Here is a 21,259-nt window from a genome sequence, read left to right as displayed (position 1 = left end):
TAACCCAGCCACTTGCATTGTCCCTAAGTAACCCTCCCCGCCGCCCCTGCCATATCCACAGAGCAGCCCCCCGAGGGCCCTTGGGGGCTGCCCGCCCTCCTCCTTTCACAGTCCCTGCGGGGCAGGCTCGGCCCGGCCCCAGGTCCCAGGGCTGCTGTCCTCGACCTCATCCCTGTGTTGGAAACTCTTCTCTCCTGAGCCCCGGCCTGCAGGGGGAGGAGCCCACCCCTCCTCCAGGCTGACCCAGTCACCCTCCCCCACCCTGAGCCCGGCCTACGGGGCAGGGGCTGTACCTTGGCATCCAGCGCGCCCACCTTCGCCCCACACCCCACCCTACACACGCAAGCTGGCCTGAACTTTTTTGTTTATTTATTTAAAACAAACATCTGTGCGCTCCGTACGGGTCTGGCTCCCGGGTGGGCGGGCAGGGGGCCAAGCTGGGTGGGAGAGCAGTGGCAGCTGGAGGGGGTGGGGAGGGGGTCCGGCCCCTCACCGGGCCGGTGGGGCCAGCTTCCCCGTTTCTGCTACCCGGCCCACCGCCCCGTGGCAGCCCCCTCCCCGGCCCACGACAACGGCTCCCGGCGGGAAACCAGGGTGACGAGGCTCGTCCTGAAGCAAAGTGAACAGGCGCCTTGGGTGGGACCTAACCCCGCCCCCCAGTCCCAGGCTGGCAGCAGCCACCATCCAAACTGGGTGTAAGAGAACCGCCCGTTCAGGAGGGCAGGGGTCGCCAGGAGTCGGGCGGTACCTGGCAGCCCGGGTCACCCCGAGGCCCCGGGGGTGGCGGGCAGAGCTGCACAGGGGCGAGGGGCTGGCCAGACCCCAAGGCTTTAAGGCAGAGCAGGCTGAGGGTGTGCGCAGCCGGGGCCGGGCCAGCCTTTGGCACGATGAGGGGAGGGCGGCGCGATGGCCGAGGAGGACGGGGCTGGAGGGGCCTGAAGCCCTTGGTCCTGGACCTCCCACTCCAGGGCCTTGGCAGGCGGGCACTGGGGGCACAGGGTGGGACCTCAGCCACCGCCCGACTTCCGTTCCCACAGCGTGACCTTGACCCAGCTCCGGCGGTCAGCAGAGCGTGTCCGTGTTGAAGGAGAGCTGGGCCTGGGGGACAGGGACGGGCCTGGCTCGGGCGTCTGGCCCCGCGCCTGCCCCAGGCTGGCCCGCACGCAGGCTCTGCCACCTCTGTCCGCCCCGAGCTTCCTCTCAGTGGTCAGCTCCCCGCGTGGCCTGCCTCTGCCAGGCCGGTGGCTGCTGTCCCCAGGCTCTGCTCCCCCCACCTCCGCTCTGTCTCTGAAATGCCCTCGTTTCCAAGCTGTACCGGGGTCTGTGTGGGTCTGTCTCCTCTGCCCGTGCCCAGGCCTCCTGTGTCCACTATAGTCCTGACATCAGGCGGGTCCCTCTGCTCCCGTGAGCTCAGGACAGCAGGGGCCCCGGGGCCACCCCCCAGCCCCACCCCCAGCCCGAGCCTGGGCTCTCTGGCCGGCTCGGCTGCCCTGACGCGAGGACGCTGCTCACCCTCTCCTCCTCGAAGCTGACGAGGCCCTCGTCCTCCGTGTCCAGGTCCTCGGGCTCGTCGGCCACGAGCGCCCGCAGCTCAGTGGTGGGGGGCCGAGGCCGGAAAAAGCTGAGTAGGCGGCCCAGCGGGGACCGCAGCGCCGAGGGTGGCTCTGTCTCCTGCGGCTCCAGGTTGTCGCTCTGCTTCTTGGCGAAGTTCACGAACACCTGGTGGGCAGGGACGAGGGGGTGGGTGGGGGCCGGGCCCAGGGCCCGGCGGCCCCGGCCCAGGGCACTCACGTTGTCCAGGGTGGTCTGGCTGACTGAGTAGTCCTCGAGGCCCAGCACGCCCACCACCTGCTCCATCTTGCTGAACACCTGCGCCAGCGAGATGTGCTCCGACTTGAGCTGGTACTGCACCTTTGTGTGGTGCCGCTCCTGGCGGGGCACAGCGGTCAGAGGCCGCTCGGGCAGTGCCGCCCCGCCCCGCCCCTCGCGCCGGGGCCCCGCCCACCTTGAGCACGGCCTCCGGGAAGTTCCTGCTGAAGAACCGCACCACGTCCTTCACGTTCTGGCTGCCCTTGGTCCTCACCGTGATCATGTAGCCGTCCCCGAACCTGCGGGACAGGCCCTTGGCCCCAGCCCAGCCGCCAGGGTAGCCCAGCCTCCGCCTGCCGCGGCCCACAGCCCACCGTCCCTGCCGCCCCCGCTGCTCACCGGTTCTTCAGATGCTGGATGCTGCCCAGACAGCGCAGGCGCCCGTTCACCATGATGGCCAGCCGCGTGCACAGCGCCTCGCACTCCTCCATGCTGAGGGCGAGACGCACAGGCTGGCACGGGAGGTGGGGAGGGCCCGATGTGCGGGGGCGGGGGGGGGGGGCGGGGGCGAGCGGACCTGTGCGAAGTGAGCACCACCGAGCGCCCTGTCTTGATGAGGTCCAAAATGAGGTTCCAGAGGAAGCGCCGAGCCTTAGGGTCCATGCCTGTGGTAGGCTCGTCCTGGGGGTGGTGCCAGGCTCAGCTGCTGGACCCGTTCACCCCAGCTAGCCCCACCAGCTGCTTCCTGCCCAGCTCCCCAGGAAGAGAAAGGTGGGGCACCCGACCCCCATCCCACCCCTGGGCCCCCCACAAAGGCGAGGCACTTGACCCCCATCCCACCCCCGGGCCCCCCAGAAAGACAAAGGCAGGGCACCCGACCCCCATCCCACCCCCGGGCCCCCCAGAAAGACAAAGCCGGGGCACCGGACCCCCATCCCACCCCCGGGCTCACCAGGAAGATGAATGCAGGGTACCCGATGAGGGCAATGGCTGTCGACAGCTTCCGCTTGTTGCCTCCGCTGTAGGTACCGGCAGGCTTGTCCGCGTACTTGGTCAACTCCAGCTTCTCCAGGGCCCACTTCACCACCTGGGAGGGAGAACGACGTCAGGGGCCCACGCTACACACCAGCCCCCTCCCCCGCCGGGCGACCCTCACCCGGGCCTCATCCTTCCAGGGGATGCCGCGGAGCCGCGTGTACAGCTGCAGGTGCTCCCGGGCCGTGAGCTCATCGAACAGGGCGTCGAACTGTGGGCAGTAGCCCAGGCTCTGCTGCACCTGGAGCAGCTCCTTGAGCACGCTGAGGACACAGCGCCGTCAGCACCGGTCACTGCTGTCGCCCCGCCCACCCAGACACCCGCCCGCCCACACCCGTGCCCCGCACCTGTGCCCATTGACAAAGGCCTCGCCCCCCGTCGTGCTCTCGTCGCCCGTCAGCATCTTGAAGGTGCTGGTCTTGCCCGCGCCATTGACGCCCAGGAGGCCAAAGCACTCGCCAGGACGCACGCCCAGGCACAGGCGGTCCACAGCCAGGATGCGCCCTATCTTCCGCGACTTGTACACCTATCAGAGGTGAGCGGGCGGCCCACTCAGCGGGGGCGGGCGGGCCGGCCACCCGGCCCGGGACTCCACCTGGGCCCCACCCTACCCCGAGCCCCGCCCCCACCCGCCCAGGGCCCACCTTGGTCAGGTTCTCGATTTTGACCATGTCGTTGTCAGCGTCGCCCCGCAGCACTCGCTGCCGCTCGCTGGCCACGTCCACGTCGTCCTCCACGGGCTTTGTCGACACGGGCATGCGCCTGGGAGGACACGAGGGCATGGCCAGGACCCCCGCCGTGGCGGCCGCGGCGGGAAGGAGGGCGGCGCCCGGCCCGGCCCCCCCCCCGCCGTGAGTCGCCCAGCACCCCACTCACTGCGGCTGCCGCAGGAAGTTGTACTGACACATGATGGTGAGCAGGAAGCCCACGAAGCCCTCGACCGTCATGGCCACCAGGCCCCTGGTGACAATGTCCCACTCGAACGGGGACTTCATCTTGTCAAACTGGCCTGTGGGGCAGCTGGTTCAGGGCTGGGCCTGGGGCCTCCGGAGCCCCCACTCGCCCCCAGACCCGGAAGCCCCCTCAGCCTCCCCGCCCAGGGGCGCACGCTGTCACCCCCTGCCGGCCTCACCGATCTTGGCGTAGTACTCATTGATGTACTCGTTGTAGGCCATCTCCATGAGCCCGTGGCCCAGGTTGTAGTTGGGGAAGATGAGGAAGCAGCTTTTCAGGTAACTGTTGACAACCTTCAGGTCCTGGAGGGTCACGGGGGTCAGGGCACAGCCTCAGCCCCGCCGCACCGCCATCCCATCACCCCGCCGCCCCGCCCCACCTTGTCATGCTCAAAGAGCTGCAGTAGGAAGGTGGCCACGGTGGCCGTGATGCCGATGAAAAGGTTGATGACGATAAGAAACACGTAGGCTGAGCTGGGGACCTCGAACCAGAAGGAGGCCGGGTACATGACGGGGGTGATGGACCACCTGCGGGTGGCAGGCGGGCGGAGGTCACCGGGCGGCCCGAGCCTGCCCTGCGCCCACTCCCCCCGCCCGCCCACTCCCCCTTACCCGTAGAGCAGGAAGAGGGAGAGCACGGCGGGGAAGTTGGTGGGTGACGTGTAGGCCGGCAAGTCAAACACAAATAGGATGATGACACAGCAGGTGGCCGGGACCAGGTAGTTGAGCTACCAGAGCAGGGGTGGCAGGTGAGGGGCCAGGGAGGGGTGAGGCCCGGGGGCGGGGGTGGGGGGCCCGGGGGCAGAACCGGGGGCCCAGCAGGGGACGGGACAGCCAGGGGTCTGGGGGCACACCATGTCCCACACGTAGTTAGCCAGCCAGTAGATGACAGGGTTGCAGCCGCTGACAAACTGCAGGTGCTTGGCCTTGGTGGACTTCTCAGCCACCAGAAAGACCACGAAGCTGGCCGGCACGAAGGACATGGCCACGATGATGAAGATGGCGATGACCACATCCGTGCCCTGCAGCCTGGGGGCGAGGCGGCCCTCAGCCCTGCGCGGCACGCAGTCCCAGAGTGGCGCTCCCCGCCCCCGCCCGCCCCCGCACCTACAGGTAATCCAGGGAGAGGCTAGCGCTCGTCTTGTTCATGGGGTGGTTGGTGACGGTGATGCCTGCGGCACAGGGAGGGCAGCCTCAGGGGCCTGCTCTGCGCCCGGCCTGGCCCACCCCCCGCCCCAGCTCACCCACCATAGGCCGCAGGGCTGCCCTTGCTCTTGGGCAAGTTGGCACGCAGGATGGCATTGTTGAGGCTGTTGAGGTAGGTGGGCATGCTGTGGTAGCCCTTGTTGTTGTAGAAAACCTGCGGGGAGTACACAGGGACCCCGAGAGCCACGTTGGTCCCTGCAGACCTCGGGCGAGGGCCGGAAGGGTGGGGGCCCGGGGCCGAGCGGCGCTCACCTGGGCTGCCCGCCGCACCGCGATCCTCCGCACCATGGCGGGGGCCCGGGCGCCAAACGAGGCTGGGATGGACTTCTGGACGTTGCCGAAGGTGATGGCCCCGTACCTGGGCAGCAAGCCGAGGACCGGTGAGCCAGGTGGGAGACGGGTGTCTGCTTCTCGCCCACGGCCAGCGCGCCCCTCCCGCCGGGCTCACCGGTGCAGCCGGAAGCGGTCGGAGGTAAACAGCAGGTACTCAGAGACATTGTGGCCGGTGATGTCGGTCAGGATGTCACCCGTGACCACCCGCATCTGGGGCGGGTGCCCGCCCACACTGCCGGGACAGGAGAAGCCGGTGCCCTGCCCGGAGCAGGTGCAGCGGACGGGCTCCCGCACCAGGCGTGGCAGGGAGGGTGCCGACGTCCAGTTCTCTGTGGGCACAGCGGGCAGAGTCAGCCCAGCCCGTGCTGCCCCGAGCCCCAGGCATCCCCACCAGCCGGTACCTGGCGAGGAGGTGGGCGGCAGGGAGGTGTTCCAGGCCTGCGGCGGGTCCTCGTCCAGGGACACGGGGGAGTCAGATGGGGCAGGCGAGGGTGGGGGCGGCACGAAGTTGGACAGCGGCAGCCCCTGCGTGAAGGACTCGAGGCACATGCTGTCGAAGAACCGCGTGGCCAGCAGGCGCGACTCACCACTGCTCAGGTTCAGCGTGGGCCCCAGCGAGCCGTTAGCCGGAGACTTGAGCACACACGTGGCGCCCACGCCTGACGGCAGCCGGAAAGTGCTCACCAGCTGCTGGGGTCCGGCGTCGGGGGACAGCCGCAATCTGGGAGAGCACAGAGCCAGTCTGGGTTCGCGGACGGGACCCCCCCTCCCAGCTCTCGCACCGGCCCCCACCCCGCAGGGCGGCCTGTCCCACGGCCTCACCGGTACTCCCGGCGCTCCTCGTTGGCATAGGGGATGAAGTTGCCGCGGGGCTGGGTATAGTTGTGGTACTGGGAGGGAGACAGGACCAGCGGGGGCAGGTCGCCTGGTGGGGTGCACGGGGAAGCCTGAGCAGGTTCCTATGGCCTGCCAGCATCCCCTAGGCCCAGGTCCCCTCTTCCCAATACCCACAGGGCCCGAGCCTGGGGTCTGGACCCCAAGGAGGCAGGAATCCCAGATGAGCCTAGGAGCAGGCCCACCAGCCTCAGGCGCAGCGCCCAGGCCCGGAGCAAGTGCGGGTTCCCCACACGGCTCCCGAGCAGGGCAGACGTCCCGCTGCCTGGCCGGGCGGCCATACCGATCTCCGGGACGGAGAGTGCCACCGTCATAGCCACGCAGACGAAGAAGGCAGGTAGCAGGATCTGAGAGGACAGCGCCTTGGAGTTGCGGCGGGCACAGTGGAAGCGCTTCACCAGGAGCCCGTGGAACTGGCGCACCTTCAGCCACCAGCCCTCCAGCTTGCGGCTGCCCTGGCCGACCCGCAAGAGGGTCTCCGCCTCGGCCTCTGCACGGGAGGGGCTGCTGAGCAGGGGGCCCTAACCACCCTCCAGGGACCCGGCGGCCCCACCCGGACGCCTCCCACCTTGCAAGCTGACGTTGTCAGGGTCCTGCAAGTTCTCACAGAGGGGGCGGTAGTCGCCACAGACATCGGTGTAGCCGGCCCCCTCGTCACCACGGGCAGAGCCCACCGAGGACGCAGACTGCAGCGACACCTGTGACTGTGCCAGCTCTGCGCACCGGGCCAGGTTGCCAGCGTGACCCTCCCTCGACAATGAGTCCACGGCCCCAGGCAGCACATCTTTCCTGGACTCTTTCACGTCTGCAGCGGCAGAGAAGCCACGGAAGGGGATATGGGGCTCAAGGCTGCCTGCCACCTGCAGGCCTGTCCGGGACCCCAGCCTCCACACTCACCCACCCACGGAGGGGCCCAGACCCAGTCTGACCCTGGGGAGATCTGGATCTTTATTCCCACCTAAGACCCTTGGTCCCCACAGACAGAGGAAGAGTGAGGCCCAAGTCCGGACCTGGTGGAGTAGGGTGGTGGGGGCAGGGGCAGAGCTGGTCAGTAGCTCTGGAGCCTCTCACCTGCCTCGCTGTTCTCCAGCGACTGGTCCTCCTCCGATACCTTAAGGAACACCTCCTCCAGTGTCGTGTCCATCAGCCCAAAGCTGCTCAGGTGCAGGGCATCCAGACTGCGCTCCAGGTGCTGTGAAAGAGCTAGGTGAGGCCCACCTCAGGGTGGGAGGGGGGGAACCGCAGGGGGAGGGTTGGGCCCACCTCCCCTCCAGCCCCGCCTCCTCCACTGGCCCCACCCCTGAGCCCAGCCCCGCCTCCTCCAGCAGTCCCACCTCCCCTCCAGCCCCGCCTCCTCCACTGGCCCCACCCCTGAGCCCAGCCCCGCCTCCTCCAACAGTCCCACCTCCCCTCCAGCCCCGCCTCCTCCACTGGCCCCACCCCTGAGCCCAGCCCCGCCTCCTCCAGCAGTCTCACCTCACCCTGCAGCCCCACCTCTGCTGGCCCTGCCCCCGAGCCCTACCCCAGCTCCGCCTCCTCTACCAGCCCCACCTCCTCTGCTGAACACACCTCCTGGGCAGCTCCACCTCCTACACTGACCTCTCCCCTGAGCCCCAACCCCTCCACCAGCCCAGCCCCACCCCCACACCTGAAAGAGGCGCTCAAAGGCTCCCTTCTTGGCGGCCTCGCTGGGCAGGATGTAAGAGAGCTCGGTGCTGGTGTCCGAGACCAGCAGGCAGGAGGCCACATGTTTGCGGATGAACTGGGAAACCTGGGGCTCGGAGCAGCTGCTCAGCTGGGCCCGACCTGGGGGGCTGGCTGTCTGCCCTGGCTCTGCGAGGGTAGGGAGGGCTTCACTCAGGGGCTGGCGGAGAGCGTGAGCCAGGCCCAACCAGCACCCTGGGCCCACTGGGGCAATGGTGAGGGCCCAGCCCCTCAACCTCACTGGTCTTGGGAAGGGGTCCGGGGTAGGCGGCCTCAGCACAGACCTTGGGGGTCCCCGGGCTCGGCAGGCCGCTTGACCAGCGTGAGGCGGTAGCCATCCCCGTAAGCACCCTTGAGAAACAGCGGGGAGCCACAGCACTTGAGCTTCCCGTGGGAGATGATGGCAATGCGATCCCCAAGCAGGTCGGCCTCGTCCATGTGGTGGGTGGACAGGAGGATGGTGCGGCCTGCGGGAGGTCCAGATCGGGGTCGGGGTGGGGGGCGGCCGGGCAGGGCTGGGCAGGGGGCTGCTCACACCCACCCCGCGTCCCGCTCACCTGGCTTGTACTTCAGGATGAGGTCCCAGATGGCGCGGCGTGCGTAGGGGTCCACGCCGGCCGTAGGCTCATCCAGGATGATGGCACGGGAGCCGCCCACAAAGGCGATGGCCACGGAGAGCTTGCGTTTCATGCCGCCGGACAGTGTCTGCACCAGCGAGTGCCGCTTGTTGGAGAGCTCCAGGTCCTCGATCATCCTGAGAGCAGGACAGGAGGGTCGGATCAGCCCTCGGGGAGCCGGTGCCTCTGCCTGCAGCCTCGCCTCCCACCCGAGCCCCACCCACTTGTCCATCTCCTTGCGGATCTCCTCCTGGGCCATGCTCTTGAGCCTCGAGTAGAACCAGAGGTGCTCCTCCACCGTAAGCCGGTCGAAGAGCACGTTGTGCTGGGGGCACATGCCCAGGTTCTTGCGGATCTCGTCCATCTCCGTGCGAATGTCGTGCCCGTAGATGGTGGCCGAACCCGATGTCGGTGGGAACAGGCCGGTGAGGATAGACCTGGGCGGGGAGGTGGGGTCATGGTCCCCACCTCCTGCAGGGAGCCCTCCCTGCCGCCCGCTCCGTCAGGAGCTCCGGGCCGACCCCCACACACTCACATGGTAGTGGTCTTGCCAGCCCCGTTGTGGCCCAGGAAGGACACCACCTGGTTCTCATAGAGGTTTAGGCTCAGCCTGTTCAAGGCCAGCTTCTTGTCGTTCTTGTAGACCTTGGTGAGCTTGTCCACGCAGACCACCAGCGGCAGGTGGGTGGGCTCCTCTTCCATGCCCCGCGTCTCCTCTGCACCAGGGCCAAGGGTCAGCGCCAGGGCTGCCTCCAGCCGCTGAAGCTCAGCCACTGCCCGTCCCCGCCCTGGTGCCCGCTCACCCAGGCGCCGGCTCTCCATGGCACAGGCCTGGTCCTCCTCCATGACGCTGAGGCGGGGCGCGCGAGCCCACGGCCAGCTCCACTCCCACGCTTCCGTCCGCCCGCTGCCCAGCCAGTAGGACTTCTGCAGTGGGAAGTACCAGGGCCGGGGCAGCCCGTACATGCCTATGGGGTAGAGGGGAGGCTGACCCAGGGTCTGGGGTCACTGTCTACCCCAGGCCACGGGTCCCCCTAGAGACAGCCTCCTCCTCCCCTCCCCCACCCCTCCCAAGGGCTGGCACCTGGGTGCACGGCCTCGATGTACCACGTGAGCACACCGTAGACGACTGCGTCTGCCATCAACATGGTGACAGCCAAGAGCAGGTTGAAGTCGTCCCCTTCCACGGGCGACTGGCTGAACGTGTGCCACTGGATGCCCACGCCCGCCACCTCGTACAGGGCGAAGTACTTGGAGCCCAGGCCAAAGGCTGTCGTGGACATCAGGGACTGAAGAGACGACGGTGTCAGTGGGGGAGAGGAGGCCGGACACCCCCACCCCTGGCCCACCCCCCACGACCCTCACCGCGATGCACTTCTCGAAGGCGGTGATCTTGTCGTGGGCCACCTCCTCACGGATCGCCACGTACATGTAGGGCACGTAGCTCAGGAAGTAGATGATGCCACCGCAGGCCGAGGCCAGCTTGGCCTTGGAGTACAGCACGGACACCAGGAAACTGGGGGCACGCAGGGCCATGGGCTGTCAACCGCACCTGAACTCTCGGAGCCACACTCGAGGCCCACCCTGCAGCCCGCTGCCAGCCACACAGCGCTCACCAGAACATGACGGTGGCCACGGCGTAGACGGCCAGAAAGAGCCAGATGATGACTACGTGGCTGTGCATGAGCACCTGGCCGTACTTGAGGATGGCGGTCAGCGCCGTCACCGAGATGGAGAGCTGCACAAAGCCCGTGATGAACCAGGCCACCCAGTGCACGGCATTGTTCAGGCCCATGGTCTTCATCACCTGTGGCCAGGTGGGCGGGCATGAGACCTTGAAGGAACACCCTGCCCCCGCCTTGCCAGCCCAGGTCCGGGGAGGGAGGGCTGCCCACAGCTACCCCCCTCACCTGTAGTCCTCCCTCTTCTCTAACATCTTTTTTTTTTTTTTTTTTTTTTTTTTTCTCCGGTACGCGGGCCTCTCACTCTTGTGGCCTCTCCCATTGCGGAGCACAGGCTCCGGACACGCAGGCCCAGCGGCCATGGCTCACGGGCCCAGCCGCTCCGCGGCATGTGGGATCTTCCCGGACCGGGGCACGAACCCGCGTCCCCTGCATCGGCAGGCGGACTCTCAACCACTGCACCACCAGGGAAGCCCTAATCTCTATCGCCCCCATTCCCCACCTCCATCCCTCCCCTTCTCCCCTCCCCCATCTCCCCCCTCCATCCCTCCCCTCTTCTCCCCTCCCCCATCTCCCCGCTCCATCCCTCCCCTCTTCTCCCCTCCCCCATCTCCCCGCTCCATCCCTCCCCTCTTCTCCCCTCCCCATCTCCCCCTCCATCCCTCCCCTTCTCCCCTCCCCCATCTCCCCGCTCCATCCCTCCCCATCTCCCCCCTCCATCCCTCCCCTCTTCTCCCCTCCCCCATCTCCCCCTCCATCCCTCCCCTCTTCTCCCGCTCCTTCATCTCTTCCGCTCCGAGCCGCACCTCCTTCAGCCGATGCTCCTTCTCGGCCACAATGTGCTGGATGGTCATGGCCACAGAGTAGACCCAGGAAATCACCATGCAGAGCGGCATCATGTGCTCGATGACGAACAGAAAGCTGGGGGGGGGAGGGGAGGGCCGTGAAGGCGGGGCTCCACGCCAGCCCCAGGCACCCGGCACTCGGTCTACACTCACTCGTCCCGTGTGTAGCAGGGGTAGGGGAACATCTGCACGTAGTTGCCTGGCTCCACCACGTCGTGGCCCACGAAGGTGTCGATGATGGCACGCTCCATCATGTCTGCGGTGGGGGGCAGCGGTCAGCGGAGGCCGCGCCCCGCCCCCCGCGGCCCCAGGGCCGGCCCTCACCCTGGATCCAGACGAAGCCATACAGGAAGTAGAAGCGGCCGCCGGTGTTGGGCCCCGGCCGCCAGTAGGCCCTGCGGATCTCATTGGTTTTCTCAGTGAAGCTGGAGTTCTGGCGGATCTTGTAGTGCACGTGGGGTGGCAGGGAGCCGTCCTTGCGGGTCTGGAAGATCACGCCTGGGACGGGACGAGGGGCGGGGCCGAAGAAGGGGATGGGTGAGGGGCGGGGCCGAGGACCGGGTGTCAAGAGGTGTGGGGCGGGGAGGGACTAGGGAAGGGGCGAGGCAGAGAAGCAGGGGCCGGGACCTGCCCAGGGGACCGGCTCACTGGCAAACACGGTGACGTTGTCCTGGTAAGCCTGGTTGAGGGTGTAGTTGACGATGCTCTCCTCGTCGGGAAAACCCTTGAAGATGTCCACGCTCACCTGCGGGGAGGGAAGGGGCATCCTCAGAGCCGACCCCAGGCACCAGTGGACTGCGGGGCTCGCCCACCCACCTTGGACATGAACTGGATCCAGCCGCAGGCCGCGTTGTCGATGGTGTCCAGCTGCTGCAGGAGGACCGAGCCATTGGGCAGGGAGAAGTTGTCCTGGCGCAGGGCAGGCGGCAGCTCCTCTGGCGACAGGCTCAGTGCCTCCGGGTGCAGCCGCAGCTCTGCCACATACTGGGGGGTGAGGGAGGCCAGCTCAGAGGGTGGCCTGAGGACAGAGTGGGCTCCGTGCCACCCCCCCCCCAGCCCAGCCCCCCCAGCACCTGCTGCAGCCAGCGCAGGTGTTGCTGCAGCCGGCCCTGCTCCAGGTAGCTGCGGATCTCAGCTGAGATGTTGAGCCAGACCTGGGCGTAGTGAGTCACGTTGCCTACAAGGGCGAAGGTCTCGTTGGCCTGCAGAGGGTGAGGTTAGAGCATGGGGCTCATTCAAGGACCCTGGCCAGCAAGGGGATTCTCACTCCTTGCCTCCTCCCATGGCTGGGGGCCAGCCACTGGCCAGTCCCCACCAAGCACTGATCTTGGTCTGGCCAGATTCTACCTGGAAACTCCAAGCCCTCCCCCTCCAGGCCTCTCTTCAGCGCCTCCGCTGAAAGCCCCTCTGCCTAGCTACCAGAGAAGCACAGCCTCCGGTCCCCCCCCCCCACAAATACCTTCCCTGCTCCTTTGGGGGACCGCTCCACGCATCCCTTGGGCAGCCCTGACACTTGGTCCTCGTCCTCCCCCGTGGTCATCCTAGGGACCCCCTCCACAGCCTCTCCGTTTCCTGGGCCATTTCCAGCCCTGGTTTCTACTTTTTCCAGACAGGAGCTCTACCCTGGGATGGCCACAGACACCGTGCCCTCAGCTGGCCCCAAACCACCCAGCTGCCCCGCCCAAATCTCACCCACTGGATGCTGCTCTGGACGGTTTCTGCATGCAGCCCCTCCTCTATCCTCACCAGCACTGCCCGGCCCTGGCCATGTCCAGCCAGGCCAGGACCCTGCACCACACCAGCCATCCAGTGCCTCCCCAAGGCAGCCTCCAAAACGTCCTGCCTACAGGTCCCCTCACCCACAGAGCCGAGCCAGAGCTGGAGAGCCAGGGCCGCACCCCTCCCGTGCCCATTCTACGAACCACACCACCTGCCCCCTTCTGCTCAGGGGTCCCCGGCCTGCAGAACCCTCTGCTCAGCTCCTCAAGTTCCTGTTCCAGACGACACACACAGGCCAAGTGCATCACACGGCGGACGCGCGCACCTTGAGGATGACGCGATCCGCCTCGGAGCCCGCCGGCGCGTACAGGACCTTGGGGTTGCTGGTCATGAGGTGCACGAGGAGGCCCAGGTTCCGCTGCTCCTTGCTCGTGAAGCCCAGGGAGCTCATGTTGCCCCTCCGAAGTGCCTCGGGCTCGATGGTGCTGGGGCGGGTGGCAGGTGAGACCTCAGGGTGGAGTGGGGCGTTGGAAGGGAGGGGCGTGGGGCGGGGCTTCAGAGCAGGTCCGAGTGTCAATTGACGGAGGTGGAGTGGGGGCAGTGGACCGAGCCCAGGGAGGGGGCGTCAGAAGCAGGCCTGGGGTTGGGCCCCGCCCCCACCCGTCTTCCCCCGACCCTCACCTTCTGCTGCCACCCACCTACCGGTTGTTGCCACACAGGATGGGCTGCAGGCCTGCCCAGAGCTGCACAAAGGCTGAGCACTGGCCCTGCAGCACGTCCGAGGAGGAGGCCGGGGCTGCAGCGGACGGGGCACCCTCCTCGGATGTGGTGTTAGAGCCCACGCCTGCCCCAGCCCCGGTGCCGTTGGCCGCCCCGCCAGGGCCGTTGGCTGGGGGCCCAGGAGGCCGGCCCGTGCAGGCACCCTGAGGCAGCAGCAGGGCCAGGGCCGAGAGGACATCCACATCCTGCAGAACCTTTTGGGCGTCCAACAGGTCTTCCAGCAGCGCCTGCAGCCGCCGGGGAGGGGCTGGCTGCGGCTGCGGCTGCGGGGCGGAGCCGTTGGGGGCATCCAGGCCCAGCTGAGGGGAAACGGGGCAAGTGGGGAAACACAGGCCCAGGGAAGGGAACAGCGTCTGGGGGCTGATCTGCAGATGGGTGATGAGGTCAGGGTAGACTGCGGAGGACACCCTCCGGGGACACGAGATGGGAGGAGGGGAGCAGGCTGGGGGGCAGGGGGCACAAGGCACAGCATTCACAGGGCCGCAGGCACACCCGTGCACAGCCTCAGGCCCAGGAGTGCCGTGACGCCGTGGAGCCCTGGCAGCAGACCTGTGGGCCAGCTGGCAGGCAGGGCCTCACCTGCTGGGCGATCTTGGCCACATCCAGTTGGTTCCGGAGCTCAGCGGCCAGCCCAGAAAAGCGCTGGGCACGCACTGCAGCCTGACCCCTGCAGATGGCGTCCCGGTAGCCCTGCAGCGCTGTCTCCTGACCCTGGGGCACCGTGAGGATCCGGCCCAACTCCCTGGAGCCTGGCGTGCAGGTGAGCTGCTCCAGGAGGGCAGGGGTCAACAGCAGCTCCTGGGGCAGGGTGCGGGGGAACAGCTGAGAAGGAGCCCCAACCAAGGGCCTGGCCCAAGATGGGGACCTTGCCCCACCCACTGTGCCAGGTCTGAGACCACCCAGGTTCTGCAACAACAGGTTGGGGGTGGGGGGGCGGGTGGGTAGGGACGGAGACACATCACCATCCCCTCCCCGTGCCAACCACAAACTCCTGGGGACTCTCCCTCACCCCTAAGGGGGCCCCTATCTTACCCACCCAAGCAGAGACACCCACCCAGAAGCAGGCAGCATGTCTCCCATCCCACTAAAAGTCCCCCTCACCTCCATCCGGAATAGAGGATTGCTGCCCCGGCGGCTCCAGGGCTCCGGATCCCTGGGGATGCCTGACCCCGCATCCAGGGCAGGTGAAGAGCCAAAAAGCAGGCGATACACCTAGAGCGCGCAGGGGTCACGGCTCAGGCTGGGGGCGCAGGCTGGGGGCCCTGCATTTCCCACCCAAAACCAGGGGAGGGCAGAGCAGAGAGGCCAGAGCCGGGAGCTTCCCCAGAAGCAGACACCTCACCTCAGGCAGGTCCACCTGGGCGGCCAGGAGAGCCTGGGCTGTGCCATCAGGCAGCGACAGGTTCTGAGTCAGGAAACGCCAGAGCTCCCGTGGGTCCCTGACCACCGAGTCCAGAGAGAAGGAGGACACTGGACAGGTAGAAGGATGGGGCTGAAGGCCAGCCCTGCCTGGGGCCGACGCGCCCCGGACAGCCTCAGAGCTGAGCTCCCGGCACCACAGCTTGGTCACAGTGGCAGGGGGCTCGCCAGGCCCCAAGCACGCGCGCCCTGAGAACTCAGGGCCCGAGGCACACGCAGGCCCAGGGCGGGAAGTGAACGAGCTGGGCCTCAAACCCAGCTGACACTAGAGCTCGGGGCTTGGCCGCCTGCAGCAGACGCACTGCCCCACCCACCCAGGGCGCACCTGCAGGTCGGTCAAGGTGGCTCTCCCAGGTGTCCGGGCCGGATCTGAGGGCCTCCAGGTGCTGGCGCAGCGCCTCGAGCTCCGAGCCCAGGCTGGGCCTCGCGGGGTCAAACAGGTTGCCCTCCTCCACCACGCGGTTGAGACGCTCCAACAGCTGCGTGACCCTGCACCACCACGACTGGATGTCATCCGCAAGTCGCCTAGGCCTGGGATGGGGGGCAGCCGAGGTCCGAGGGGGCACTCACGTGGAGTTGGCGTACTGAAGGAAGCCAAACTCGTCCCGCTGGCCATCCGGGCACAGCGACTGCATGACGGGCAGGATGCCGGCAGAGGTGAGGGGGGCTGCCGTGTAGAAGGCTGGGGGCGGGCAGGTGAGAGGGCCCAGGGCGGGGCCGGGGGGAGAAAGGGAGGAATCAAGAAGAGGGAGGGAGACAGGCCGAGAAAAGAGATTTAGAGAAAGTCAGGAAGGAAAAGCAGCTTCAGGCAGCAGACAAGAAACAGAGGACCAAGAGTTCTAGCACAAATGACCCAGCAGGTCAGAGGTCAAAGGGCATCTCGCCATCCCTTCCCGACAACGCCCGGAGCGCCCCCCTTCCCTCGGCCAGTCAAGGCCAAAATGCTCTGACACCTTTCCCGAGGATTCGGATGTGGCACTGCCCACAGGGCCCAGGGGAGCACGGGGGCCCCTCCTGGGCAGCGACCTCTGACCTCTCTGGCCAGCTGGTTAGCAGAGTGAATGCAGGGTCTGGGTGGAGAGTGGCCAGGCTCCCCAGCCCAGCAAGGCGGGGCCAGGCAACCCCACAGACAGAGGGTTGACCCCGAGGAGCTTGACCTGGGAGCCACTGTGGTCCAGGGGCCTCCACCCTTGACCTCCCCCCACCCCCACCCACCGAGAGGCAGCCACTCCTGACAGCGGGCAGGGGGCCCTGCAGGACCCATCTGGCCAGGAGGGACTGTTAATGCAAGCGAGCGGGTGGGGGAGGGCTCAAGCCGCACCAGGAGGCCCCGCAGGGCTCCCGTGGCTGCCGCCCGGGCCAGCCAGGAGGCGGCGGCCGCGCACTTACAGACTGCATGCAGGCCCGGGAGGAGGACAGAGACCGTGCGGGGGAGGGGCAGAACAGAACAGAGGAGAACAGTGAGAAACGGGCGCCTCGGTCACCTCGCAGCCGCGTGGCCAGCCACGTCCTCCGGCCCGGCCAGCAGGCATGGCCAGGGCCCGCGCCGGGGAACGGGCACTCAGACTGCACCAGGACGTGCGCGTGTGCTGCAGTGAGGGCCTGCCCTCCCCGCCCACCCGGCTGTGCCCGGGCCCCTCCCCTCCCCCCAGGCCCCTCACCTTCCTTCACAGAGATGGTTGGCTTCTTCTGCCGAAGCCCCAGCAGGATGAAGAAGAGGACGAGAGGGATGAAAATCTCGAAGGCCAGGACCCACTGGGAAGGGCAGGCTGAGTGAGCCACTGTGCAGGGCGGCCCGGCCCCCCACGCCCCCTGCCCAGCGCTGGGCAGGACAAAGCCAAACCCTCCTCTCCCTACCAGACACACGCCACCCTCCCCACAGGGCCAGCCCAGCCCAGCCCGGACCCTCCATGCTCCCCCAGGGGCCACAGAAGGTCACGCCAGGCCCCCCCCAGGGCCACAGAGATCACGACCCCTTCTTTCCAGGACCTCTTTGAAGAGTGAGAGGGTCAGCGTCATCCGGCTCAAGCAAATCAGGTCTCCCACCCCCAGCCCAGATTCTGCTTGTCACACTGAAGGCCAGCAGAGACCAATCAGCCAGCTTGTGGTCCACTCTGACCCTTGTGTCTGCCCAGCTCATCTTCTCTCCCATCCGCAGGGGCGCCTGGGCAAGATCTCGGAGGCAGTCTCTGGACTGGCCTGCAGCTCCCGCACTCCCCCAGCGTCAGCCCTCCTTCCCGCCACTGTGGTGCCATCACACCCCCACACAAGGGCCTAGGGGGTGAGGCCTGGCGGCCGGGGAGGCCTGGCTGTAGCCCAGGGCCCTGAGCCTCCCGGAGGACCTGGTCAGGGGTCTGACAGTCCCCAGTCCCTGAGGCACAGGTCCCTCCTTCTGCCCTGGCCCCTCTCCGTCACCCCAGGTGACTCAGGCGGGCGCGGTGGCCCTGCCTGCCTGGGGCATCAGCTCAGGGCTCCCAGGGCAGCTCCTGTCACTCCAGGCTGGGTACCAAGATGAGCCCTGCTGGGACCTGCTCAGAGTGGCAAAGAAGTACCAGGGGCCTAGGGGCCCAGACTTCTCTCTGTCTCACCTGGAAAACGGAAGGACTTTGCCATTCTTACCTCTACCTCTCCTGGCTCCGGCAGAGAGGAGTGCAAGGGGGAGGAGGACCTCGGGCCGGCTGCTCTTTGGGGGACCACCCCCCCACCCAACCCTTCCCAGAGGCACCAGGGTTGCTTCACCTTCACCCCCCACCCCAAACAGACTTCAGAGCCCCCAGTCAGTGGCGCTCCCTCTGGCCCAGGGCCCGAGCCCCGGTGCCCCGGGGTGGGGGCAGCTGCTGCCCTGTTTACTGGGCTTTGACAATAGAGCTCTGTGGTCTGGAACACCCCGCTGTGTGTCTGCGCCCCACACCCGCGCCAGCCCGCGCCAGCCTCCACCCCCACCCGGAGCCAGGATCCAGCCCAGGGCCAGCCAAGGAAGCATCGTGGACTGGGAGAGGCGCCTGCCACACGCACGCAGCGCGAGGGTGGCTGTGTGCAAGCGGCATGCGGGAGGCCGGGGTCATGGCCGCGGGGCCAGCCCCAGCGGCACCCGCCCTGCCACCAGGCACCTCCACCGGTAACTGCAGCAACAGGCCTCGCTGCCTCCTCGTTGCTATAGCAACGGCCGCGCACGTGCTGCTGGGAGGAGGGAGGCCTGCTTGGTGGGGCGGGCGGCCAGAAGGGCATCTGGTTACCGCAGGCAGTACAGGTTCAGCCCCACCTGGGCGCCCCACCCAGCGGCCTGCAAGGTGGTCAAACCCCTGCTCCTGGAGACCAGCCTGCCACCCCATGCTGTCCCACTCCGGGCCCCCTCCTCCTGCGTCAAGGGGAGAATAGGTGAGGCCTGAGGATGGAGGTGCTGCCCCGCACTCCAGGGACTTGGTGACAGTGACCTGGCCCCCCCACCAGGAGTAGCCTATGGCCCCAGGGTAGAACGATGTCCAGCTAAGAGGGCACAGGCCACACTGACAGATGGAGAAACCGAGGCACAGAGCTTGGGAAGAGGGAGCGAGCAGGGCACAGAGATCCTTGGTTTCTACTCTCCAGACCAAGCTTTCCACACGACACACGCCCCCCACAGCAAGGCACACAGCACGCAGGGTAACACCTCTGCCAGCCAAGCCCAGGGGTCCAAGTGTGAAGCCCAAGACCCTCCCAGAAAAGTGGGGGACTGTGCCCGACATCTAGCCAGCCCCAGCCCATGGCGTGGGCCCAGCAAGGCCTCAGCCACCCTGGAGGAGGAATTTCTGGTTTGCTGTGGCCACAAACCGAGAATCTCCAGATGCCTAACCATGCCCTGGAGTGCTGCGGGGCAGGGGCAAGGAAGGTTCTGGGGGAGGTCCAACCTGGCATGCGGGAGCTACTCCTGGGTGTAGGTCAGCGGGCACCTCCCACCTGCTTGTCAGGTACCCAACGAGCCACTGCTCCCTTCCCCGAGCCTTGGGGTCCCCAGTGGATGCTGGGGCCATCATTGGAGCCTCTGCTCCCAGCCCCTGGGGGTCCCTCCTGCCAAGAACTCTGGGGCTGATACTACTGCATGCCCACGTCCCAATCCCCCTTCATCCCCGGATCCCCGCCCTGCTGTCGCCAGTGACCCAAAACTTGAGGTGGAGGAAGCTGCGCCAGAGGCTGCCCGAGGCTGCAGGCCTGATCCATGGAACCCAGTGCCAGCCAGCCCCAGGCGCCCTGGGCAGGGAGTGTCCACAACCCTGGCTCCCTGCCAGGGCCAGGTGCCCAAGGGAATCCTGCCAGGCCCTGGTGACGATGGCCACCCTGCCCATCTTCAGGCCTGGGTTTCCCACTGTGCACTTCAAAACCCCTCTCAAGGAGGGACCCAGGCAGGAGCTGGTCAGCCCAAGGGGTCCCGGGGCCAGGGGGAACAGGAGCCTCCCAGACCCCAGACGGGCAAGAGGATGCCTCCTCGCCTCTGGCTCCATCTCCAGACCCTGACCTGCTCTGGGCCCCATCCTGGAAAATCCCCAGGGCCCAGTCAGGAACCCGAGCTGCCCAGGCCTCTCTGGTGTGTGTGGCTGCTACCGGTTGGGCAGGCCAGCAGGAGATGCCCCTGTCCTTCCCAGGGCCAGAGCAGTGACGGTTGGCATGATGACATCCATCCCACCCCGGCACCGCTCCCCACCGGGGCTTCTGCCCCTGACAGCTGCTATGCCCTGCAACCTCAGGCACAGGGCAGAGAGCTGGGGTGGTCACAGCTCCAAACAGCACGACCCAGTCCCCAGAGGAGGTTGGGTGGGGGAGATCAGAGAGCGGATCAGCTTCAGGGAGGATGGCCCCAAAGGACAAAAGGATGCAGGGACTCAGGCTGGCTGAGGCTGGCACAGCAAGGACACTGCCGGTGGTGAGAAAGCAGGAGCAAGGGCCAGTGGATGTGGGCGAGGGAGGGGGGAGGAGAGGTGCCTGCCCAAGGACAGAGGGCTGCTGCACGGAGGGGAGGGGCAGGGTCCCTGCAGGGGCGCCAGGGGGCTGGGCCCGGAGACCACAGAGCCTCTGAGCTGGACCCATACACCCAGCCAGCCCTCTGCCCCGGGAAGCAGGGCCTCTCAAGACCCCAGGGTCCCAGGGCCACCTCCCACCCCCGAAGCCGGCCCCGGAGAGCGCGTTGTGGAGGACGCCCGCTCCGTGACTCATCCGAGCACCACGAATGTCAGCGGACGCGGGCGGCGGGCCGGGCACTGCCGAGCCCCCTCCCCGGAGGCCGGAGCGCGGGCAGGGGCGGGGGCGGGTGAGGGGTCTCCGGCCCTCCGCCCCGCCTGCCCGGGGTCCGCGCGTGCCCGGCCGGGCCGCCGCACGTGCCAGCGAGGAGCGCGCCGCTGGCCCCGGTGCGCGCAGCCTCCCGCTCCCGCAGGCCCGCGGCGCGCGGGGTCGCTCACCGGGCTCCGGCGCTTCAGCGTCACGTTCTTCCAGAGCAGCAGCTGCAGCTGGTGCAGGAAGCCCATGGCGGGGCCGCGCTCCGGCCGCCTCCGCGCCGCGGCCCGCTCCTCTGCGCGCCCCGCCGCCCGCCGCCCGCCGCTCCGCTCGGCATCGCCCGCGCGGGGCGGCGTCTCGGGCGTCCTGGACCGGTTCGGCGCTGGCTCCGCCCCGGCGGCCGCGGCGACAGCCGCTCGCGCCCGCCCCCCGCCTGCGCCGCCCCCGCTTAAAGGGGCCGCCCGGTGCCCGCCGCTCGGGCCCCCCGCCCGCCCCCGTCCGGGCCGTTCCTGGAGCTCTGACCCGCCAAGAGTGGCTTTCTGGTCGCCCCCCACCTCGCTAGGCGTTGAAGTGACGCGCCCAAGAGCCCACATCTAAACCAAGACCCCCGACTCACTCCCTTCCAGGGCGCTCTTCTCCCAGGGGCGCCAGGCCTGTGCGCAGCGCCCCACCCCCTTGAAACCCTCCTCCCACAGAGGCACCCCAAGGTCGTCACTGGCCCTGGCCGAGGGCGCCCTGAGGGGATGCTGGGAGCGGTCGCCCCCCACCAGGTCCCCACCTCCGCCTTGCCCTCCCCGCAGAAGGGCTGATGGCAGGAATTTCATCTGGACTTAAGAGACAGGGCCCAGTGCCCAGGGCACTTGGGGCCTGGAGGGAGGCAGCCGCCCACACTTGGGGAGGGGAGCTCCGCCTTGCATGCAGATCCCACCTGTGCACAGGGCGGGCCCTGCTCTCACCTGCTTCAAGACTCAGCTTTCCTGCCCCACTGGGTGCAGCCCCGACCTGTACCCCTTACGAGG

General features: G+C 67.9%; 1 protein-coding gene across 2 annotated transcripts; it reads right to left on the bottom strand.

Annotated features, from left to right (window-relative positions):
- Positions 1 to 352: 352 nt before the first annotated feature.
- Positions 353 to 20,592, bottom strand: ABCA2 (ATP binding cassette subfamily A member 2). Of its 2 annotated transcripts, XM_032634801.1 has the most exons (49): positions 20,426 to 20,592; positions 16,658 to 16,751; positions 16,386 to 16,388; positions 15,567 to 15,678; positions 15,322 to 15,485; positions 14,920 to 15,047; positions 14,679 to 14,789; positions 14,157 to 14,375; positions 13,500 to 13,876; positions 13,123 to 13,282; positions 12,152 to 12,280; positions 11,895 to 12,062; positions 11,727 to 11,823; positions 11,403 to 11,576; positions 11,232 to 11,334; positions 11,040 to 11,154; positions 10,168 to 10,358; positions 9,917 to 10,067; positions 9,636 to 9,840; positions 9,355 to 9,519; positions 9,087 to 9,267; positions 8,776 to 8,988; positions 8,492 to 8,688; positions 8,219 to 8,401; positions 7,879 to 8,063; positions 7,302 to 7,422; positions 6,799 to 7,035; positions 6,514 to 6,720; positions 6,159 to 6,261; positions 5,738 to 6,057; positions 5,452 to 5,665; positions 5,256 to 5,361; positions 5,046 to 5,157; positions 4,909 to 4,969; positions 4,652 to 4,826; positions 4,410 to 4,525; positions 4,178 to 4,325; positions 3,977 to 4,100; positions 3,721 to 3,853; positions 3,489 to 3,606; positions 3,192 to 3,370; positions 2,966 to 3,107; positions 2,762 to 2,896; positions 2,387 to 2,490; positions 2,209 to 2,301; positions 2,006 to 2,108; positions 1,792 to 1,929; positions 1,513 to 1,719; positions 353 to 1,098 (listed from the first exon to the last, which is right to left on the bottom strand). In XM_032634801.1, exons 1-49 carry the CDS (start codon positions 20,489 to 20,491, stop codon positions 1,063 to 1,065), a joined length of 7,323 nt encoding a protein of 2,440 aa, XP_032490692.1. In that variant the 5' UTR covers positions 20,492 to 20,592; the 3' UTR covers positions 353 to 1,062. The 2 variants fall into 2 exon arrangements, with proteins under 2 accessions (XP_032490692.1, XP_032490693.1); XM_032634802.1 differs by lacking the exon at positions 16,386 to 16,388.
- Positions 20,593 to 21,259: the final 667 nt, after the last annotated feature.

The sequence above is a fragment of the Phocoena sinus genome, chromosome 6 (assembly GCF_008692025.1).
Source record: "Phocoena sinus isolate mPhoSin1 chromosome 6, mPhoSin1.pri, whole genome shotgun sequence".
NCBI classification, from domain to species: domain Eukaryota; kingdom Metazoa; phylum Chordata; class Mammalia; order Artiodactyla; family Phocoenidae; genus Phocoena; species Phocoena sinus.
The sequence above is the reverse complement of the archived record's forward strand: the minus strand, read 5'-3'. Positions and strand labels throughout refer to the sequence as shown.